Source organism: Aulonocara sp. 'chitande type north' Nkhata Bay, linkage group LG5, assembly GCF_057382095.1.
Source record: "Aulonocara sp. 'chitande type north' Nkhata Bay isolate Kocher_YH1m ecotype deep benthic linkage group LG5, A_spYH_male_GT1.1, whole genome shotgun sequence".
Classification (NCBI taxonomy): domain Eukaryota; kingdom Metazoa; phylum Chordata; class Actinopteri; order Cichliformes; family Cichlidae; genus Aulonocara; species Aulonocara sp. 'chitande type north' Nkhata Bay.
In genome coordinates this window covers 23,704,199-23,728,014 of record NC_141348.1, presented here as the reverse complement: position 1 = coordinate 23,728,014, position 23,816 = coordinate 23,704,199, and the positions used below count along the sequence as shown (strand labels likewise).

General features: G+C 39.1%; 2 protein-coding genes across 2 annotated transcripts; both read left to right on the top strand.

The window, feature by feature from the left end:
• Positions 1-10,567: 10,567 nt before the first annotated feature.
• LOC147330613 (protein transport protein Sec61 subunit alpha-like 1) lies at positions 10,568-17,207 on the top strand. The gene is made up of 12 exons (XM_086292320.1): positions 10,568-10,679; positions 11,326-11,393; positions 11,538-11,603; positions 11,872-11,950; positions 12,034-12,165; positions 12,279-12,388; positions 13,503-13,656; positions 13,790-13,950; positions 14,067-14,264; positions 14,672-14,863; positions 14,955-15,031; positions 16,106-17,207. The coding sequence occupies exons 1-12, from the start codon at positions 10,673-10,675 to the stop codon at positions 16,290-16,292; spliced, it is 1,431 nt and encodes a 476-aa protein (XP_086148446.1). The 5' UTR covers positions 10,568-10,672; the 3' UTR covers positions 16,293-17,207.
• Positions 17,208-20,184: 2,977 nt separating this feature from the next.
• chchd4b (coiled-coil-helix-coiled-coil-helix domain containing 4b) lies at positions 20,185-23,597 on the top strand. The gene is made up of 3 exons (XM_086292318.1): positions 20,185-20,438; positions 22,087-22,185; positions 22,265-23,597. Exons 1-3 carry the CDS (start codon positions 20,417-20,419, stop codon positions 22,585-22,587), a joined length of 444 nt encoding a protein of 147 aa, XP_086148444.1. The 5' UTR covers positions 20,185-20,416; the 3' UTR covers positions 22,588-23,597.
• Positions 23,598-23,816: the final 219 nt, after the last annotated feature.

Below are 23,816 nucleotides of genomic sequence, written 5' to 3'. Positions count from 1 at the left end.
GAAGCTGAAAAAGCATATGTAATCAGCAAAGAACTCAGAGTGGATACTTTGATTTGCTATATTTTTTAACTTTTTGCATTTTGGGGATGAGTCAAACTGTTTTGCTGTGATGACATGACATGGAGCATGACATGGAAAGACACAAATTAGAAGCTTTGTACCAACAGCTTTGTAATAAATGTGATCAGGTTGAAGGTTACTAGATCAAAGTAGGCTAAGGAGACCTATTCAGGCCAAGGATGTAGGAAAGCACTTGTTCTTATGTAAGATGTGTTATTAATCATACTCTAATAATGCATGAATGCAGCTCTCTTTGCATACGTGAAGATAAACACATAAGTGTTTGTGTTTATTTGGTGCAAGGAAAACTGCAGTGCATATCTGACAGACCTGTATGTGCTATTACAGCTTTTACTGTTCAAGGGTTATAAATGTTCTTATCTGATTGTGTGTCAGTCCAGCTCTGTGTGCTTGAATGACTTTGAAAGGCATTTTGTTGCAAACACTGTCTTATTCTTCACAAAAGAAGTTGCTTCTCAGCAAAACAAACTACCAAAACTGGATTTGAATGCTATATGGCACATGCACTCTACTCCTCCCTCCAGCAACAACAGAGAATAGTGTACTATTTCAAAAAAGCACAGAAATAAGCAGAAAAGCAGGATGGTGTCTTCAGACAGTGGACAGAGAAAGGTTTCTTTGCCCCAGGTGCTATTTTACAAAATGATTAATGTATGAGTTAAGCTGAGTTAAATGGGACCGATCAACATCAAAGACAGGCTGCAGAAATTCGAGGATTTGTATTAGTGACGAACAACAAATAACTGCGTCGCAGCGCTTCATATATCTGCATATAGAGAGACAGTCAGCGGTTCTAATATAAAGCCCTGAGCAACTTCTTTGTCTACAGGGGGGGAAAGAGGATGAAGACCAAGCAAAGTAAATACACTGTTCTGGCCAATATTGTGACGTCTGTTAAGCAACTGTGTCAGAAACATTTACAAATTAAGAAAAAGAATGAAACAGCATTTTATTTAATCCATCTTATTAACAGGCTCAATTTTCATGTTAATAGCAGCAATTATTGTTGAATAGAATTTTCATCTAAAAAATCTTTTAATTGTTCACTGATAAATTTTTCAAGAATTTGCTAAAACATACAACATAGATATTGGCCTGCAGTTGTTATTTTTTATCTCAATCACTTTGATGCAGTTCTCACATCAGGAACATATCTCTACACCCACAATAGCCTTTGTCTGTTTGTACATACTGCTATTGTTGCTATTGTTACTTCACTGTTGAAGTTTTTTTTATTGTGCTGATCCATTTCTCATCTCAATTGCAATACTCATCAAAACAGTTTTTTTTTTAATCAGTCAGAACTACATATCTTTCACTCATCTTAATACTCTCCAACATTTCATTAGTGTTTTCAATCAAATTAATTCAAACGTTGTTTCATACATGTATGAAAGCATGAGACCAGTCGCATACTGATGGTAGTATTTGCTACCATCAGTATGTGACTGACACACATGTTCATGTCTTGTATCACATGTGCATATCATGGCACTCCGAATTATACACAAGCATGTACGTACATATGTGACTTTACTTGCTTGTGAGTGGAACAGTGCAGATTGCCAGTAAAACCGTGCAGAATAAAACCCCCTTCATCTCTTAAAAAATCCACAGGGCACAAGAGCAGGACCCCCTTGATCAGTGTGCAAACACTGTTTAGCAGATTATACTTTGTTTCCAAAGTACTTTTTGTTTATTGATAGTGATTTGTACAGTGCTGTGAAATTCTTCAGTTTCCTGTGTTTACTGTATTGTACTGTGTTGTATGAACATTGAAGGGAAAATAAAATTGTTTTGTCCAAGTTACACATGTGATACTGAAATAAGCTTTTCTGGAAAATTCACTTTTAGACACAATAGCAGTCAACTATACTCCAAATAAAAGAATAGTCAGATACAGCATGCATTCAAAGTAAATGAAAACTGCTAGTCATTATGACAAAGCACTGAAACATTTTCAATACCCTGCTTTATATAGGCTCAATGCAACTTGTCAATTTGGTGAGAATAACTCATTGGTTGACCAAAAAAAAAAAACACCTTTGTCTTGACATATGCATCTTTAATGTTGGAAACTTCAAAATTAAAATGAGCCAAAGCAACTGACAAAAACTGTTACAGCCTTTTGCAAGTTAACTGTTGCATGTATATGAGCTATTTTGGGAAATGCATCTTTAGTGCTGAGAACTTAAGAAATGTCCAAAGGCAATTTAGAAAATGGTAAATGCTGAGGAAGCAAAGTGTTTTACCACATTCAAAAGCACAAAATAAGTACAAATAAGATTGTCTCAGCAGGCGCATGTGTTTTTTATAAAAGAACTCAAACTGCTGTGGATAAACCACACACATGTCATAGTTTTTTATGACATCACAGTATGTTATGCAACCCTCCTTGAACCGTACATAACATACTGGTCAGATAAGGCTTCGCCACCATTAGGAATAAAATTATGGTTGACTGTCAATTTATGATCCTATAAAGCTGAACACACTCTGCTCTGCCAGTTCTTGTCCCATTTTCATATCAAGCAAGTGGGGTCACAGTCACTTGATAGCTGTGCTATAACTCTGCTTGCTCTGTCTTATCACTTCTTTAACTTTTGGTCCTGGTTAATTAATAAACACTTGATGAAATGTATAACTTTATCCAAGCAGGTAGGCGGGTTGAAATGATCTCAAGGGTCGTGTAAGTCACAGTTTGTTAAGGAACTGAAGGACAAAGGAATGTCTGTGAGACTGAACAAAAATGGGACTGGGGTTGTGTAAGTCCTTATTTTCACAGACTGTTGTCTGTTCTCAGGGTTGTGTCAGGACATCAACATCAATTTGAACATTTATTTATATTACTTAATCCACAGTCTGTTGTCTGTGCAATTACTTTGTGCTGTCTGTTTCTTATTCTAATGCAGACTACAGACTTAATGGATTAAAGCAGAAGTGAACATAGTGTGTAATGTGTCAGACCACCATTAGCCTGTAGAAAGTCTATGGTATGGATTGTTTAAGTTTCTTAAATGAGTGCCATTTTTTCAAAAGAAATTCCTTCATTTGGTGTTTTGGCATCAGAACAGGAGGGCACTGCTCATCTAAACTCATTTGTGGTGACCTTTTCTTGTATCGAGGGCAGTGTATCCAAACTGCAAACTGCAACAGATGGGATCACTGCAACTTTTAGGGCTATACTAATCTGATATATCTAAATCCAGGTGTTTCTTTCAATTTGTTACTCATCTGTAACTTACAACTGTTAATAAACATGAAGTATTTTGTTCATAAATAATCTATAAGGCTTTATGTGGCATTTTATGTGGTATGGGACCTCTGTGTGGTTCTGACTACCTTTTGGCCTGATTTATTAGATGTAACTGTAGTTGACAAACTCAAACTTGCAGATATCCACTGTGAAGATGAATTTTCTTTATATGACGGCTGAAGCATGTTAAGATGTGATTTGGGGGCAAGACTGAGTGAATCCTTTGTGTGCACTCTAAAACAGAAATCCTTTTTGTCAAGTAAAAAAACAAACAAAAACAAAAACCCACGCACAACCCTAATACTGTACAGGTACACTCATTCTCCCCGAAGCAAAATCCAAGTGGACCGTATGACTCTGTATGCTTAAAATATCCCAGACAAGATGAGACAAGTACTAGAGAAGGCATTGAGTGTTCAACTCAATAATCTGGATTAAGCGTGATGACTACAGCCCTGTTAAAGATGATTAACTCCTGTGTGGTTAAGTTCTGGATTGTCAGTTACAACACATTCCCTGGTCAGTGGGACTGTTTTTTGGTTTTCTGCTGGGTAACTCTTTCCATGGAATAACTGCATTTCTCATGGAGGGATGGATTATAATGAATATAATGAGCATGTGGGTGGAGGAGGTGAAGGCAGGATGTTTCTATGATGAACACGCCCATACATTTACAGCATAATGATGTCAGCAAAAAACCTTTAAAGTATATATAAGTGAACTATGGCAATAGTTTCAAGGAGCACTGGCTGTCTTGATTTTAAAATCTTCTACATTGCTTTTTTTTTTAATTGTGCTTTTCAAAAACATGTTATATGTTCTGACCAGATAAATCAATTTTTCCTCAGTTGGTTGTCTTGTTTTTATCTCCAAGAGATTTAGATGTATCCTTACAGTATTATTAACATCCACAGTGGTTTTTTTAGACACTTCATAATGATTTTTTTATTAAAAAGTAACCTAAGCAGTTCTGCTCAGTGGCTGTCAAGGTCGTGTTTATGTTCAGAGTAAAGATGTGGAAGAACCTTTGAACAGGTTACATAAGACGGGTACAATGAGGCTGAACTGAGTACAGCTGCTGTTTATTTGTTTATTTATAAGGAACCCCATTAGCTTCCACAACAGTGGTTGCTAGTCTTCCTGCAGGCCCAATGAGATTAGGAGGACAGAAGCAAAAAAAGAGAAAATACACAACGACTCTGTCCCCATTTTGTTACACTGACATTTAAATGTGCCATTATTTACAAAGTTTTATTGCTAAATAAGAGACCCAAAGACATATTTATATATGCTCCTTAAACTCTGTGATCTCTATTTGTAAAGTGAGTGTGACCAAACGGCAGCAGTAGGTGTTTCAGACACAAATTTCTTGTGTTATTGGATCAATCACTAGGAAATTTTCTACAGATGTTCATGAGTCCTATGTTTTGTATCTTGCAGATTTTAGTGGACCAGAAAATTGACATACATAACAACAACTCCTGGACATTCCTGTTGCTTTGTGGATCATGTTTATCAGGTTTAACATGCGATTTTTCCCACCATAACACAACATATAATAATGTGATGGCACTAAGTTAATGACAGTGTTTGACGCAAAACTATTTACAATCCTGTGCTTTGTTTTCAGTGATAATTATCATGGCATGCTAACACACTGAACTAAAAGTCAGCATTGTTTTTGTTGGTATTTAGCTCAAAGCACTGCTGTGTTTGCTGTGTTAACTGCATTGCTTCACAGAGCTTCTCATCTCCGTGTATAGCTCTTTAATCCTTTTAATTGGTTTTCAGAACTTCTCCAAGATTATGCTCTTGCTACCAGCTTTAATTATTTTTCGTCAACCCTCTTAAGACTACGTAGGAAATTTCCTTCAGAGAGGAGCTAGTGCTCTTTGGTCACTAGGGTTTATCTAGCCTGGAGTTTAGGGTCGAGGACATGGCGTTCTTCTGTGTGCTGGATCAGTGCAGCGGATTACAGGAACAATTTAAATCAACCAGTTATAACACACTGACGTTAGTACCGTATATGTAGCAGTTACATTTTAAACAGACCTAGTGAAATACTATATGTTAGCAGTCTGTGGGTCACCAAGAGTTCAGATCAGGTCTTTGCCTGAGACACAGCCTGTTTATTCTGAGCAGTGAAGGCTTGGCTAACTTTAGAGCAAGTGGATGAACCCAAATTTAAATCAGTATGTAGAGGGTTTACAGCATAATAAACCAGTATGCTGGCTAAACAAGCTTCAGCAAGTTCTCCTCAACAAGCTTCTCCTTACTGACAGACAATCCGTGGGGTACAGGCACAGAACATCAGCATGTGGCCTTATAAATCCTCTGGCGACTAACTCTATCTCTCTCACAGTCAGCTATTAGTGTGACCATCTGTTTTACACACACAAACATGCAAGTCAGTTCAAACACACACAAATTCATTTAAATTAGAGAAAATCTTTTGATGTCTGTATGCTGTGAGTGTCCTGGTTTTTTTTTTTTTTTTTTTTTTTTAATAGGACAGGGGGAAAGAATGAAAGAAAGAGGGGGAGAGGAAGAAAGAAAACCAAAGGGGAGAAGAGACGGTGAGAAGGGGGGGAAGAGAGAAAAAAAAAAAAAAAAAAAAAAAAAACTCCTGGGTCACCTGTATGGAGAGAAAGAAAAACAAAAAAAACAGGGGAGACAGCAAACAACAAAGAGCAACATAATAATAAAAAAAAAAAAAAAAGCACCATCACAATAAACTAGCTAGTCATAGATATCAATAGTTACTAAATAATAAACGATATTGTGCAGCACGCAAGATAGACAGCGCACAGTGTGCTTTGAGGCAGCAGCCAAGAAAGCTGTAGTCCGCATCTGTGAATACCCATGTGTACACCTGTGTGCATACCTGTGTGGATCAGCATGCTTGCATTCCAAAGGTTTCTCCATGTAATGATCTGCTAGAGAGTGTGGGGAGCCACAGCCCTGTCCTCTATGGTATCAAGCAGGTATGGAGGAGATCAAAACTCCAGACATCCAGAGGCACCCAGAACACAAGAGACCAAGGAAGACCCACAGAGGGGCAGCCGCGCCACTGTCCCAGTAAGAGCTGAGGAGAGTCCCAGATGAGAGCTCATTCAGCAGCCGCGGAGCAGAAGCCAGGGGGAGTTGCAGTGACGCGCCCGTGAGCTCCGCCGGCAGCCAGCTGTGCCTGAGTGACCGAGCCCCAGGCCGAGAGGCCGGGGGCACCCCACCTCCAAAGTGGCCCGAGCGAGCCCCAATAAGCGGCCGCCAAGGAGTGAGCCGGTGTGTACCCGGACACCCACCCCCAGATACAAAGAACCACCAACGCACCGATACCTGAGGGAGTCCACCACCGGCAGGGGAAGTGGTGGTGGGTGGAGATAGGCCTCCAAACCTTGGAGGGCCCGAGATGTCCCCAGAGAGGTGGCGTCTGATACCCAACCTGACATATAGACACAGACATACAGGCACACACAGACACAAACATCCATTCCCACCCTCATGCTCTCATATGTACTTCACACTCAACCGACGTGGAGACAGACATAAAGGGACGCTGTATACACGATCACACTCCCCAAGCGTACTCTATACCCCGGGTCCAGGTACCCTCGCCCCCAGAGGGGGAAACAGAACCCAGACCCAAGAGTGTCCTGGTTTTTGATGGCAGGTAAATTAATGTCTTGATGCATGCTCAACCATCCAGGTAAGTAAATCCCTAAAGGTTGATTCTGTTCATCTGGACGTAGCGTTTGCAGTGGGAGAAACGTTTCCCCAACCTTATAAACAGTACATTGCACAATGACTGAAACTAGCACCACTGAATGAACAATGGGCTGGGAGGTCAGTTCCTTGATCATGGAGGTGAATTAACTGGCAGACTTGCATGAGAGGAGGGCGGGCCTCCAGGAACAAAACAAGGAATGAGATGAATGTGAGACAAAAAGGAAGGAGAACAAACATCCACCAGTATCAGTCCAAGGAACTCAAAATTCCTTCATGCTCATATTTCAATGAAATCAAAGACTCTTGTGCAACACCAGCTGCCAAGGAACTTTTCTTTGCATGTGTTTTTGTTCAGCTTGAGTATTTGCGTTCACAGTGACCATGTCACAAGTCACGTTTACAATTCATATAATGTTTTGGGGCACTAGTTCAAAAATTTTTGTTCAAGACACTAATATCTTCTTTTTAGAATTAAATAAAATGTATGAATAATTCTGAGATCTGACAATGTACTATGATATTGTGTGCTACTCCTCAATGCTGAAAGAGGTGGTTTAGGTATTTGATTAGGGTACCTCCTGGGTGCCTCCTGGGTAAGGTGTCTTGGGCATGTCCCACTGGAAGGAGGCCCTAGTGCAGACCCAGGACACACACTGGAGAGATTATATTGCTTGGCAGGCCTGGAAACACCTCAATGTCCCTGTGGATAAGCTAGAGGAAGTGGCTAAGGAGTGGGAGGTCTGGACCTCTCTGCTTAGCCTCTGCAACCCAGCCCCAAATAAGTGAAAGAGAAAATGGATGGATGGATCTGACAGTCTTGCAGTATATAAAAGTCCTGGTCAAATCTTGTGTTTGTGAGAGGCAGCCAATCAGGAGAAAGTTAAAGTTGCAGGGAGGGTTGCCTCTCATTTAAAGTGAGAGTAGTTTTAGACAGTTGGTGTTAAGAGGCTGCACTAAAGCCCAGTCTAAGAATGGGGAATTGGTATAATAGGTCCTCTTTAAACTGATCTGGAAAATGTGGAATTAAAAAAAGAAATGACTAGAAGAAACAAGAACATCCTCGAAGTTACTATGTGTTTCACCTCCATGTAGATCAAAACCTTGTTTGCGGTTGCAACAAATCACCACTTTAATTACGTAATGTTGTTACCTTTAAATGCTATTTGTATCTAAACCAGGAGCATCAAATCAAAGCATAAATAGTGGAACCCTTGTATATGCTGACGTCATTGCACACCACTTAAAAAGAAAGAGCAGATATATTAATCTTATTCATCATTGTTAATACTGATGCTGGCCTATTGTTTTGCCTTTACTGACACTATCAACTGCTCTGGTTATTCTGTAAACTCCTTTGTGTATATTATTTTGCCTTTGTTGAAAGTGAAACTCAAAAGGAGCAGTATCACTTTCTTGACAACCCTGTATTGCCTGAGCTACATTTTTGCCTCTGGTCAGCGCTGCCCTCTGGTGGAGAAAGTCATGTTTCAGCAGTGGAGGAACAAGTAGTCAGGTCGATTTTAAGCAAAATAGTAATATTTTGTACAGTTTATGATGAAGTTAATGCTTAATATTGTAGTACTTTGTATTATATACCCTCAGAATAAAATAAGTAATTATGAAATAGCCTCTTTTGAGTGTTAAACTGCTAAATCGGACAGCAGCAGCAGCCAAAGCCTCGTGGTGCAGGAATATGAGATGAGATGCACACTGAGGGCAGTGAACCCCAGGAAGGCCGCAGGTCCAGACGGGGGGACCGGAAGGGTTCTAAAAGAATGTGCAGACCAGCTGGCTGGGGTCGTCACTAAGATCTTCAACACTTCACTCTCCCAGTCCTGCATCCTAAAGTCAGCCACAATTGTCCCACTGCCAAAGCATACCAACATTAGCAGCCTCAACGACTACCGACCAGTTGCTCTAACCCCTGTTATAATGAAGTGCTTCAAGAAACTGGTCCAACATCACATCATGTCCTGCCTGCCACCCACACTCAACCCGCTCCAGTTCGCACACAGAGCTAGCAGACCAACTGAAGATGCCATTGCTACAACGCTCCACACCACTATCTCTCACCTGGAACAACAAGGGCATTATGCCAGGCTGCTCTTTGTTGACTTTAGCTCTGCTTTAAATACGATACTCCCAGACAGACTAATAGTTAAACTGCTGGATATTGGACTTCCTTCTACCACCTGCCGCTGGATCAGAGACTTCCTGTCAGACCGTGTACAGAGAGTTAGAGTGGGGCCTCATCTTTCCTCACCCCTCAGCCTTAACACCGGCTCTCCACAAGGCTGTGTACTGACTGAGTCCTCTACTGTACACTCTGTACACACATGACTGTGTTAGTTCCCACCCAGACAACGCAGTCATTAAGTTTGCAGATGATACCACCGTGGTGGGGCTCATCTCAGGGGGAGATGAGACGGCATACAGAGCTGAGGTTCAGAGGCTGACAGATTGGTGTGTAGACAACAACCTGGACCTCAATACCACCAAGACAGAAGAACTGGTAGTCGACTTCAGAAGCAGGAAGTTTGAGCTGCAGCCTGTCAGCATCAACGGGGAGTGTGTGGAAAGGGTGTCCAGTTTCAAGTTCCTGGGTGTGCACATAGACACAGACCTCCAATGGAGCTCAAACACCTCTGCGGTTTTGAAGAAGGCCCAACAGCGTCTCCACTTTCTGAGAATCCTCAGAAAAATGGACCTGAAGAAGGAGCTGCTGACCGTCTTCTACCACTGCTTCACTGAAAGTCTTTAACCAAAGAATCAAAAATGCAAAGGAAAGAGACAATGCAACTAGCATCTATTTAAAAAAACATTTTCTTCCTCATCACATCAAGATTTATTTCCTGAACTGAACTGTTACACGTGAAAATATGCATAAACATGCTTATTTATTCCCATTATTGTTCCAATTACTCACTGTCAGCAGATTAGACATGTCCAACTGGTTGGTTACAAGCCTGGCTGGTTATGCCAGAGGAAAAAGGTCAAAGCCAAGATGTTGTCTAACGTTTTTTGTTGTTGTAACGTTTTCCAACTTTTCCAACAACTCCACTAAAATGGCAATAAAATCTGACACGATTGTACACTTGTTACTTCAACCAAGCTGCGGCACAGTGCGCCAGGTTACAAAAATCGAGAGGTGCTGGACTGCCCAGTGGACAGGACACAAGACGTGACATCAGAATCAGCGCGCATGACACAGGCAACAAATTCATTTGACTGCACTCTGCAATCTATTGACATCAAGTGGCGATATTTTACGATTTGTAACTTTAACTGCAGTAGTAGCAGCTGAAAAATATTGTCCCTCTGTTTCTCTGGGACTGTCAGGCTCCGGGGTTGTTTGCTTTACACAAGTATGTCAAAAATTAAAGTAGGTCTATTAAAATGTAGCTTTTCATATTTGTTCTTCGTTTCTTTGTATTGCAACTGTGATATGTGATGTTCAGTTAAAAGGTCGCTGTCTCTTTAAATCGCTGGTCTTCGTGTCTGTAGTGATGACGTGTCGCCTCCTTTTCCTCCCGGTGGCTCAGTTACTCAGGCTCAAGCTGGTCTCATTTCCACTGTGAAGAACCGTACAAAGAGACCAGTTGGGACATCATGGGCAGTAAGTTTCACTTTGGCACATGATTTTTAAGACTGTGATCTGCAAAAAACGAGGAGCAAAACTGAAACAGTGTTTTATGTGTTTTTGACAACTTAGTTAGCTAACGGTAACTAGCAACTGGCGTTGATCGCATGCAGCTAGCATTTAGTCGCTAGCTTCCTGGTTGATAAATGGTTTTTTCCCTGTTATGAAAATATTTCTAATGAGAAGTAGTTGTAGGGTTTAGCTTAATAACTAGGTGATATTTTGGCAAACTAGTTTTCTAGTCTGTAGATATCCTTTAAAAGCGATACGGTGAGTGGCTTAATTTCGAGACCTTTACGCTAACTTGTTAGCCACTCATTCAAAGACATTGACAGTCTAGTGATGACGACGCATAAGACGCTCTGTTTTTTGTGAGTCCGCTGTTCCTGTTTCCTGCCTTGCATTACTAGAAACATGTAGGTTGTAGAGGTACTGTAAAGATCTGACATAACAACAGGAAACTGATTTTTTTTTCAAAGCTTTGCTTTACTCCAGGTACATTGTTGGTACATTCACATTTGTCTGTAAAGTCCGCCCCCCATTCATTACCACGTCCCGCTGATGATAACCAGATATGATCACCTTTTTACTCATGTTTGTTTCTTTGTTTGTTTGTTTTCAGTCAAATTCTTGGAGGTGATAAAGCCTTTCTGTGCTGTGCTGCCAGAGATCCAAAAACCCGAAAGAAAGGTATGTGTGTTTTTAAATACCTCCCCTTTGTTTTCATAGTTCTAAATAAACAATTAGCAATCAGTAAGCTTTATATTGTGTTTGCTTTAATTTTTTTACCCCCCTCCCCTCGTTTTAAACTTATTACATTTGCTCAACCATTAGATCCAGTTCAGAGAGAAGGTGTTATGGACTGCTATCACTCTTTTCATCTTTCTGGTGTGCTGCCAGGTGAGTCTCACTGTTGTTTAGTTTGTGTATTTACATTTTTATTATGTTTTTAATAGGGGGAAAAACCTCAACAGCTTAAATAAGTAAAAAAAAACTTAGCATAAATTATTACAATGTTATTATTACATTAAGTTGTCTGTTACAGGAATGTTTCTTACATAATAGTCAAAGTATCAAGCTGAAGTCAGTGAATTCAGGGGACACACAATTATAACACTTCATGCAGCCAATTAAGACTCGACTGTAAATGCAATATGTTGCTTTTCAGATTCCCCTGTTTGGCATAATGTCCTCAGACTCTGCAGATCCTTTCTACTGGATGAGAGTCATTCTGGCCTCAAACAGAGGTATATACTTTTTAATATATTTGTGTATAAGTTAGATATATGTCTGCTGTTTTCTGGGGTCTAACTTGAACATTTTCTTCTAGGTACTTTGATGGAGCTGGGTATCTCGCCAATTGTCACCTCAGGCCTGATCATGCAGCTGCTTGCTGGAGCTAAGATCATCGAAGTTGGAGACACTCCAAAGGACAGAGCGCTTTTTAATGGAGCACAAAAATGTATGTAATCTCTGCTCAGGTGCTGGTTTGAAGTAGTTTGAAATTGCCTATCAAGACTTTAGGGTCTCTGACCTCTGATTTTTTTTATTTATTTATTTATTTTTTTTCTTCAGTGTTTGGCATGATCATCACCATTGGACAGGCTATTGTGTATGTGATGACTGGCATGTACGGAGATCCGTCAGAGATGGGTGCAGGGATCTGTCTGCTGATCATCATTCAGGTGAGAACAGGATGAATATCTGCAAACATACCTGAACTGTGTAATGTCAGGACATGTATATAAATATAAATTAAATAAATTGTTTTATTAATTAATTATTAATTGTTTGGTTCCTCAGAGTTTCCAACAATGTTGTTTTTGTTTTTATGAACGTTATTATTACAGACATGTCCCTTACACTGGCATTACTGTTTATTCAATGTCATTCTTATTAAACTTAATGTTGACATCACAATTAAAGAAGTGCACGAGGCGCATTTCAGAGAGAGGTTTCATTAGTTACTCTGTCAAATACAGGGTAACTAAGTACAAGGTCTGGTTCAGCATTCATATTAGAGTTGTGTGATTAGTAGTTGATTATACAGCAATACAAAATTCTAATCTCTTTACAAAAGGCTGAGGCAATGGAGATTTTTTTTTCCAGCTTGTCTTTTCCCAAAGCCTTGTCTGCTACCTTTTCATAAACACTCAAAGAATACCAGTGAAAACCCTTTGATTAAAATCAGCCTTTTTTAAATTGTTATTAGTTGGTAATAGTTTTAAACCTGTGAGTATAAATATACTCCCAAGGAGATGTTACTTTCACGCTCTCAACCTAAAGCACACATACGCTGTACTTTCTGTTACTGAGATGACGCTACTGGTACTTTAAAGAACTCTTTGGGCTAGGAAACATAATTAAATGTCAGTTATTTTCAGCTTTATTTATCATTTAGGGTAACTGTTATACTCATTGATGACGTAACAACAGGTATAGATGCAGTAATTTTCAAAAAAAATGAATCAATTGAAATCATTTCTTTTTCATTTATTCTGCTCAGCTCACAACCTGCTGGGGTTGTGAGCTGAGGGGGTTTTGCTGTCACCACAGCTTCTTATAATCTTGTGAATGTGAGAACGAAGTGGAGTAAAATTTTTGAATGTATCCCATCTGCTGTCAGTATTATTTTTTTTATTAATCTTTCATTCCACAAGCCTACATAATTTTTTATTAATTTTAAATGTAAAAACAGAAGACGTAATGTGTTTGTTGGAGTCGATACTCAAAACTTTCCAAACATGGCAAATCTCCATAGCAATCTCATATGACTCGAACTGTTACGTTTCTCTCTAGCTGTTTGTGGCTGGGCTGATTGTGCTGCTGCTGGATGAGTTGCTCCAAAAGGGCTATGGTCTGGGTTCAGGCATTTCCTTGTTCATTGCTACCAACATCTGTGAAACAATTGTGTGGAAGGCCTTCAGTCCCACTACTGTGAACACTGGAAGAGGTAAGGAACCAATAATTGGTTTTTACAAAGTGATTTTTTTTTAAATTAAATAATAATTTAAAAAAACCATGTTGCATCTTTGCAATCCAAAACGAGGTTTCTAATTTGAGAGGGTTTTTTTCTGTGTTTCCAGGCACGGAGTTTGAGGGTGCGATCATTGCTCTTTTCCATTTGCTTGCCACAAGGACTGACAAAGTGCGTGCTCTGAGAGAGGCCTTCTACAGACAGAACCTGCCCAACCTCATGAACCTGATTGCTACAGTCTTTGTTTTTGCTGTAGTGATATACTTTCAGGTCGGTTGCTTTTCTTTTCTTTTGTCTGACTTCACACTAACCCACTTGAGATTTAAAACGTGTATTTAAAAAAATAAAAATAAATCAGTGTGATGAATTAATCTCTTCTCTCACAGGGATTCAGGGTGGATCTGCCAATCAAGTCAGCTCGTTACCGTGGACAGTACAACACCTACCCCATCAAGCTCTTTTATACTTCCAACATTCCCATCATCCTGCAGTCTGCATTGGTCTCCAACTTGTATGTGATCTCCCAGATGCTCTCCACGCGCTTCAGTGGCAATTTCCTGGTTAATCTGCTCGGAACGTGGTCTGTGAGTACATGTTTGTGTTTTATAGATTCTTCAGTTCAGTTTGTTAGTGTGTTGACCTGCAAAATGCCTTATTTAAAGTGCAAAAAGACCCAACACCTAACAACCCAAAAATAAATGCCTCTGCTAATGGTTTGGCGATCCATCTTCTTTATAAAAACTACCTCCTCTCAAACAGTCAGTTTTGTTTTGTTTTTTAACCATATTTTTCTAACTACACAAGCTGCATTTATGTAAGCTTACCATGACATTCACACCTGTGTGCCAGGACAAGCCTATTCTTGGATATTTTTGGTTATTGATAAAAGGGAACAAAATAAAATTGTGGAAAGATTGTACCGGAGTCTGACAACTCATTATCATGTTAACATTAGTGACTGATGGAGTACGTTTTGTTCCCGTTTTCCCAGGACACATCGTCTGGTGGCCCGGCCCGTGCTTACCCAGTCGGGGGACTCTGTTACTACTTCTCTCCACCTGAATCATTTGGCTCTGTTCTGGAGGACCCAGTCCACGCAGTAATCTACATCATCTTCATGCTTGGTTCATGTGCCTTTTTCTCCAAAACCTGGATTGAAGTATCAGGCTCCTCTGCAAAAGATGTAAGTTATTACTGCTTTCTAGTAGGTTGTGTTATGACATTGTTTCAAGAAAACTCGTTCTTAGAGCTCTATTCCATTTCCTGTCATGCAGGTTGCAAAACAGCTGAAGGAGCAGCAGATGGTGATGAGGGGACACAGAGAGACCTCAATGGTCCATGAGCTTAACAGGTAAAATACAAGATCTGTTACACCTGTTGACCTTCTAGATTTTCGCCAGCTTCCCAAAATATACAGAACAATTTTGTGTTTCAAGTGTTTGTTATGCAATGCTCTGGTTCAGGAGGTTATGTCATGAGTTCATCCAGACACAGCCTCCATATAACTGCTTTTCACATTTCCTACATATAAATAATGCCAACCCACACTTTTTGCTAAACTGCTCTTTTAAGCACTACTTAGTTAAGTGAGTGTACACTTCTCAAAAATGTAAGGGAACATGATCATCAGTGTATAACACAAAGTCAGGGATAGGAAGCATGAACGTCTGTCTTTCACATGCTCACATGAGGTGAACTTCCTTCCTTTCATCACTGAAGAAAATAGGGCGCCAGTGGCGAACCTGCCAGCTCTGGTTTTCTCTGGGGGAATGCCAGTCAAACTGCATGGTGCCAGTCTGTTGGCACAGGTTCCACTAAAGGATTGCGGCCTTTGTGTAACACTTGTCGAGTCTGTATCTGACACTTTAGTTGGAATAATGCACATGGAGGGTTGGGGGGTAGGTCGTTTTGTAGGGCTCTGGCAGTGCTGGAGCAGATACAGCTCCTATTGCTGAATTGATGATCTTCTCCTACTATTTCCTCCACACTCTTGAGACTGTGGTAGGTGCAGCGGCACTTTTCAATGTGCCATCCAGGAAGAGCTGGAACTTGAATTGTCTCATGTTGCCAGCAGTGAACAAAAAAGACACTAGTAAAAACTCTGTGAAAGGTTTTGGTGACTACAATCATTCCCTTTTGGAGGAATTATTATTATTGTCTCCAGTGCATTTGTTGTCACTTTCATTTACACCACAGTAGATGAAATGAGTTCACAATGGCTTGTGCTTTCTAAATTGACAGGGTGATATTTATTAATTTTAACTGACTTTGTGTCTTTATGTTAAACTGATTGCGTATTCCCTTTCTTTCTTCTTCTTTTTTCTTAAGCCGTATATGTGAATGCTATCATCCTTACTACAGATTGCATTTTCAACAAAAAAACACAGGGTGTGTAATTTCCTTAATTTCTCTGTTTTCATTTTAGATACATTCCCACTGCTGCTGCCTTTGGTGGACTGTGTATCGGTGGTTTGTCAGTGATGGCAGACTTCCTTGGAGCCATTGGCTCTGGCACTGGTATCCTGCTGGCCGTCACCATTATCTACCAGTACTTTGAAATATTTGTGAAAGAACAGAGTGAAGTAGGGAGCTTTGAAGGCCTATTCTTCTAGCCATCGTGCTCTTGCTTTTGACCCAACTTTTTTTAGCACCACAAAACCCGCGTTTATTTTACAGCCATGAGAAGCCATGAGAAGCCCCTGCATCATCGGCACTGCAATTTTTTTAGGACGTTTGAGGAACCTTCAGGAGTCTCCGCTGAAATCGGGTACTGTGAGGTGCTGGGACAATATGCTGACTCTTCACTCCATTTGTTTTCCCCACAGACCTTCCAAAATGGTGCAAAGAAAGACATTTGGCTGTGCTTTATCCATGTTTCTACCTGATTAAACGTGATTAAAGCTTCCTATATTCATCTATAGGCTTCCTGCAGGAGTCCCTCCCCCCTTCTGGACTGACAAATGCTTTGGTATGCAGGCATACTTGATTTGGATGGTGACGGTCATCTGTCTTCAGTGTGCTTAGTGTTATCTCCTACTTTTACTTTCAGCTTTATTTAATTTTTTTTTTTTAGTTAACCTGCCAGTCAGTTAATGGTGTAAACCAGGAGGTGAACTGTCAGAGTCGAGGAGTGTGTATGTTTCTGATCGGGACACTGCACTGAAGTGTTTATTGGGTCAGGGTCCTCCGAGAAGAAGAGATGGAGCTCACATTGGGTTCCAACCTCTGGGAAACATTCAAAACTCATTTTTAATTTAAGGCATTCCCGGGGAGCTTCAGTATTAAATGACAGCTTTCATTGACTCTTGTTACCCACATCATGCAGTCTTATGTCTTGTTTTGTTTTTAGTTGTCTGCTTTGTGTACTTTCAATAATAACTTTTCCAAACAGACTGTACATAGGCCATATATTAAATAACTTGGATTTGTCTTAAGTGTAAGATAAAGTCTTTGAATATGTAAAAATAATTGCATTTCAGAACAAACTTGTACAAAAAACATTCTCAATAAAACATTTTGTGGAAAAAGACTGACTTTTAACTATTTGCTTGGGATGTCCTTTTTATACAACAGGTGAATCTGGGGAGGTTTTTGTGATGTTTATGTCACCACAATATTGTGGATTTAGTTCCCATATTTTGGTGTATTTGTTAACAAATGATGGCTTTACTGTCTGGTGGTTTACAGATCAGCCCGCAGGACCCTGTCAGAATTAAACCTGTGGTTTCAGTTTGAGTTTCTGGTCTTTGCACATAAACTGCCAAAGTATTACACAAAGAGGAAAACAGACCGTATAAAAACATGATGAAATAATGTGGTTTTGTTAGAGAATAATACTAAGTAGGACATTCAAGTGCCTGCAAAGCTTTACATCGGACTTTGATATTTGTAAGACGTAGATAAGTCCGATTTTGAACAATTGTTCAAAAAAATTTAAGTTTTTTTTTTGAAAGTGTGCTTCCATAAGAATTGATTATAGTTGTCATTAAATTAAGAAACTTGAACTAATCCTGCTTTAGCATAACAGCGGTTTAAGTAGAATGGTGTTATCTCGGGTTTGGTTCGCTAAGCTGCTGAAGGCAATATTCAAATGACTGCGCACCAACCTTGTTGCACCAACATCCATGCCATTTTCAAAGTCATTTTCATCACAGTTCTTCTCCATTTCGATACTTGGTTTGAACGTCTGCATGTCATCTTGACCTTCCACCTTCTCTCCAGTTCTTCTAATGTTTCCTGGTTTTCCTTTTGCTTTTCTCGCAGGGCTTTGTTTTTCTCCTGCAGTTCTTCGTTTGCCTCATGCATGTCCTTGTTTCTTTGTTGTTATTTGTGATAGATGGCTTTTAACTCTTCATGTCTCTTCTGTAATTCTTGAAATAAAGACTGTATGTCTTTGAGATTTTTCTCCTGTCGTTGCTTTTACTCTTGCATTTTGGTGTTTGCGTAATGGACTTTGCTGTAGAGTGCTTGTAATTGGGTGTTTTTGGTCACCACTTCTTGGATTTGGCTCTATTTCTCTGCATATCTTCTCAAGCTGCTCTTTCTCTTCCTTGAGTTCAGTGTTTTTGTCCTTTATTAATACTCACAACTCTGTATTTTATGTTTCAAAGTCTTAAAGAATATACTGCATCTCTCTCTGGGTTTCTGGAGTTTTTCCTTCTCTTTTAGCAGGTCTGAGTTTTCTTTAAGTTCTTTATCGAATATTTCTTGTAATGCTTCCATTTTCTTTGTGTCTTTGAGTTTGCACTGCATCTGTTGGTGAACTGCTTCCTATTGTTCCTTCTTCTAAAGCATTTGCATATTTCTTTGGAGTGCTTTATCGAACACGCAAACCTTCATTATTTTTCTCTGATACTTGAAGTTTGCACATAGTCTCTTGGTGTATAGCTCCTGTTTCTCCTTTCTCTTTAAGCATTTCAGTATTCAGTATTAATTCTCACTGCTTAGTAAAACATTATGTGTAAACCTTCGGTGACTTGAAGCTTGCTCTGGAGCTTTTGCTGAATTGCTTCCATGTCTTGAAGTTTGCCCTGTATTTGTTTGCACATTGCTTCATTTGCTCCTTGTCTTTCAACATTTCTGTGTTTCGTCTCAGTGCTTCATTAAACATTACGTGTAAGCGTTCATTATTTTTTTCCGTGATGTGAAGCTTGTACAGCATCTGATGATGTAATGCTTCCATGGTTTGGAGCCTGCACAGCATGTGCTGGTGGATAACCTCCTGCTGTTCTTTCTTTTTAACCACTTCTGTATTTCTTTTCAACACTTTACCAAACATTACGCACAAACTTCCATTATTTTTCTCAGTAACCTGAAGCTTGCACTGCATCTGCTGGTGTATTGCTTCCAAATCTTGAAGCTTAGACTTCATTTGTTGGTGTATTGAGTCCTGCTGTTCCTTTTCTTTCAGCATTTTTATTTTTCGATGGAGTGCTTCATCAAACTTTGTTTGCAACCCTTCATTTTTTTTCTCAACATGCATTGTTTTCACATCGTGGAGCTTACGTTGCATCTCCTGGTGTATTGCTTCCTGTTGTTCCTTCTCTTTCAGCATTTGTGCATTCAGCATTTTTATGACATTTGCGACTAAAATTTTTTATTTGTCTGGGTTTTTTTTTCTTTTATTCAATTTGCATCAACATTACACATAAATTTAAATGAAATATAATCTAATATAAATTAGTTAACTTAAAAAAAATTAAAATAAAATAAATAAAAGTCTATACCACAGCTTTGATTGTGGGAGAAGTATAACGTATTTGCTAAGCATTAAAGATCTGAAAAAGTTATTTTGACAAAGGAAGTGATTTGTTGGACACAGGGCATCAGTTATTCAATAGATATTTCAGATATTTCCTCTTTTTCCCCATTAAAGAGGAATTGAGCAATGGTGAATGCTAATGCAGTAATTTGTTCATTAATTTTTTTGTAATGATCTTTAATTAGTAGTATTATTTTTAATTTTGTACAATGTATTATTCAGGAACAGCAGGTGTTTGGTTTGGGCAAAGCAAATGGATTTCTTTTTTAATTAGATACCAGAATAACTGGTATTACGACTGGCCATCCCTGTATTGTTCATGTCATGCGTGAAACAGTTTGCTGAATTATATTTTTCCCTCAGTGTGCATTAACACCTGTGATTATAACTCACAATATATTTACTCCAAAAATAAACATTTTTTGAAAGCTCTTTTTGTAATCTCTATTTTATCATTTTATATTGATTACACACTCATATGTTTAACATATGAGTGTGTAATTAACATTAAAAAAGTAGAAGATGTAATATTGTCTCTTCATTCCCTTATTTTCAGTGACGTCAATTGATTTGTAATACAACCGAACTTTAGGGACAAAAGCTTTAATGTGTACCAAACTACCTGTAATTACTTGAATAATATTCAATAATTAAGCGCATAACATTTTATGTAATTTCGCAGAAATAAAGGGTGGTCCAAACACAAGATGAAGAGGATATTTCTGTTACGAACTCCAGGAGGCAGCAACGCGCACCGTGGCGTAAACGATCCCAGCAACACTTTCGGAGAAGAAGAGTAACCACGTTCTGGCAAGGATAGTTGTGAAACAGCTTCCGAAGGATGGATTAAAACCTGCGATGCTGTGATATTTGCGTTTGTTGCATTGTGTGTCAGTAAAAGGCGCAACCATCAGTGACCTGCCATCTGTTTCAAGGAGTCAAGAGGAGGAAGTTAATGTGCTTCGGCGTGAAGAGATGAGTTCGGTCAGACAGGAAGGTAAGCATGCTTCTGCAAAGCTACTCTCTAAAGCTTAGTTGAGTCTGAATGAAAAATGAATCTTGGTGTAATAATAAGGTGGATTAAGAAGCTCCCTCATAGGATCTGAGCTAGGACAGTTATCCTGAGAGGGCAACAGTGCCTGCCACCTGTGGCCGTCAGAGTTTAACCTTGACCAGAACGTGCTACAGTCCACCAGGCCTGCAACATACCGTAATTATTAAAGTGACTAATATTAGCACGTTAGAAAGTCACTTCTAGTCTAGTTATAGTTTAAGGTGTGTGTGAAAGTATTTGGACTGTCATGGTAGTAGATTAAGTAATTCGTCACACCAAGTGTGGTTTTAAGATGCTTTTACACTACACAGCCCTTATTGGCTATGCTGTAGATTAAGTTTAGTTATTTAGTGGGGGGAAAGTGCCTATAATAAATAATGAACTACAGCTGAATTCGTAATGTATAAGCTATGATTACGTGGCTTATTAATCTTTAGTTAATGTTTCAGAGAACAGGGAGAGTGCACACTCGTTCTTGGAGATAAGAGTTTATAATCACACATAATAATAATAATTATCATCACACAAATATGTTTCATTTAAAGGTGGGAAGAGAACATTCTTTATTATATAACTGTGTATAATCACAACTGTTAAACGCTCGTAACTACCTTTTCTATTTATCAGTATTAAATTTATGTGAACTTAACTAAATGAAACTAGCTTATTGCAAGCTTGTTTGTGCATGCAACGGAGTGGCAGGAAACTTTGCACACTCACTGAAATGGCAGCTCAGGTGCCTTTATGATATAATGACCCCTCTTCATGTCTCTGTTTTAATCAAAGTCAGTTTAATCTCTTTTATGTTTATTCACTTACAAGGGAGGAAAAGCAGTACAGAGTAATAGTGTATGCGAGTGCTTGCCAGGGCAGTCCCGCTGAGCCTGTTTTATACATTTCCCCATTCATATCAACCAGTAAACACGTACTGTGGGAACAGATGTGTGTCAGAGAACACAGTTTCATTGTATAGCGTGCTAGAACACAATGCTGATGGAACTTGAATAACAGATAGCAGAGAAGACACATCACAGATTGGGAGAAGGACAGACAGACAGAGATTTTCTCAGCTTACCCCGGAAGAGTGTTTATCTTCGTCTTCATGTTTTTGCTGTGTCTATGGGGTTTTCTCTGTATACTTCGGAAGACTCAATGCCAGATAAAGCTCTTAAGTCCTTGGGAAAAAATCCTGGGATTTAGTTTGAAGTGCTTTGAGTGATAACTTCAAATAATCTTTTATTGGCTGTTAAATGATTCAAAGAAAATTGTATAAAACACCAACAAACAAAACACAAAAAAGAAAGAAAGCAGCAAATCTTCACTTCAGAGAGTCTGTTAAGAATTGCTGAGCATTGTTTTAAGTGTGTTAACAAAATAATAACTCCACCAATCATCTCCTGTGGAAGCTCGTTTCATAAGTAAGCCGGCATTTCATGTTATCTCGTAAAAATTCCATTTAATAAGTGGAAATTTTGAGATGTTCAATTCAAAATTTTGACTTATATATGGCCAAAAAAAACCCCCCAACGACAGGAAAAAGTTTTGATACCTTCCTGATGATTTATTTAAAATGCTCTATTTCACACAACAGGTAAAGACACGATCATCTTTGCCACCAAAGAGGATCATGCAGCACCCAGCACTGCGGAGCTCGTGGAGGAAGACCCCAATGACCCATTTGAGGAGAGAGGTGAGAAACGGTAAAGAAAGCTTTGGTGAAGTTGCACAATTACAAGTTATTTATTCTGTATTCTCCTCTCTCGTCCCAGGCTTAATTCTTCCCAATGGGGAGATTAATTGGAACTGCCCCTGCCTGGGTGGGATGGCCAGTGGTCCCTGTGGGACTGAATTTAAGGACGCCTTCTCTTGTTTCCACTATAGTAAGGAGGAGGTGAAGGGCTCTGACTGCCTGGAGCAGTTCAGGTCTATGCAGGAGTGCATGCAGCGTTACCCAGAGCTCTATCCACAAGAAGATGACAAATCACCCAGCGACACCCCAAAAGACTCTGAATCCACAGATGCGCTGGATGAAAGCTCAACATCTGCCTCAGATCAGGACTCTGATACCAAACAGGCCAACACAGAGAGCTAATAATGAGTCTCCGCAGCAACAGTGACGCTCAGTATCCATACATGACATAATTAATCATCCCTTTATTGAGCAAAAATAATGCAGAGATATTTTTTCATTATTTGTCATTAGTTTATTTTTACTATCGACAGTTTTTTTTCATAGCTCATTTGTAAATGATCAGAAATGGCTGTTATGCTTTGGGCTGTGTGGAAGCTGGATAGACAAAGTGAGGAAACACGCAGCAGAGATTACAGATTATTATGAGTTAATTTAAAGTAATTTGATTGGCTGGATGGAAGCAAACGCTGCCACCTTAATATCAAAAAGTATTTAAGATTTTCCCTCCACTGGTTTCTGATTTGTCCTTAAAGGAAAATGGCTACAGAGCAGATACTGTTTGCATGCTGTAGCAGATAAAACTTTTATTTCAGTTTCATTTACAAACTTTGCCAGCAAAGCGATTTAATGCACAAAAGAAAAAAAGGTTTGTGAAGTTGTTTAATCCTGCCACTGTGCTCATCCATAATGGTTGTAAATAATCTTCAGCTGAGTGCTAATTAAGGACCAAGCTTCCTACACCCACACAGTGCACTGTGTGTATACGTTTGGCTCTTTTTCTTCGTGTCTCAGGATGAACATTTGTCTGCTGTGTGATTAACCATCAGAGAGTGTAAACAGTATATTGTCTTAATTTTCTGTCTTTTACATTGTTACACAAATGTTACTTATATCAAATTTGTCTCAAAAGTTTATGTTAGTAACATTATTGAAAAGTTGCCAGCTTTACAAGGTATGAAGCACAAACTGAGGAAATGACTACAACTTGTTTTTGTTTATGAGCTGTTTATTTGTGTCTTTGCACTCTCTGTCCAGTAAGACTGCATTTTTTTTTATAACCAGACCTGAAAAATTTACCTCATCTAAGCTGAAATGAACCGTGTGTGTGCCGCACAGGAGTGACTGACTTGACTTGAAGTGGATATGACAATATTGTTAAAAGTTTTATAATAAAATCAATTACAAATCTCTGGTTTGTGAGATATTGTTGACTGTACACATCGTATTGCAGGTTTACATCATTAACGATGGGAAAATGAACAATGTTACTCATCACGTGTTTGCTTACCGACATTGAATTTTCACTCAAAAAACATACTGGTGTACAACATAAGATATTATATTGTGTATTGATAATATATCAGTACATCAGGTTAAAGAACCATAAACAGTAAGTCAGTGTACCCACC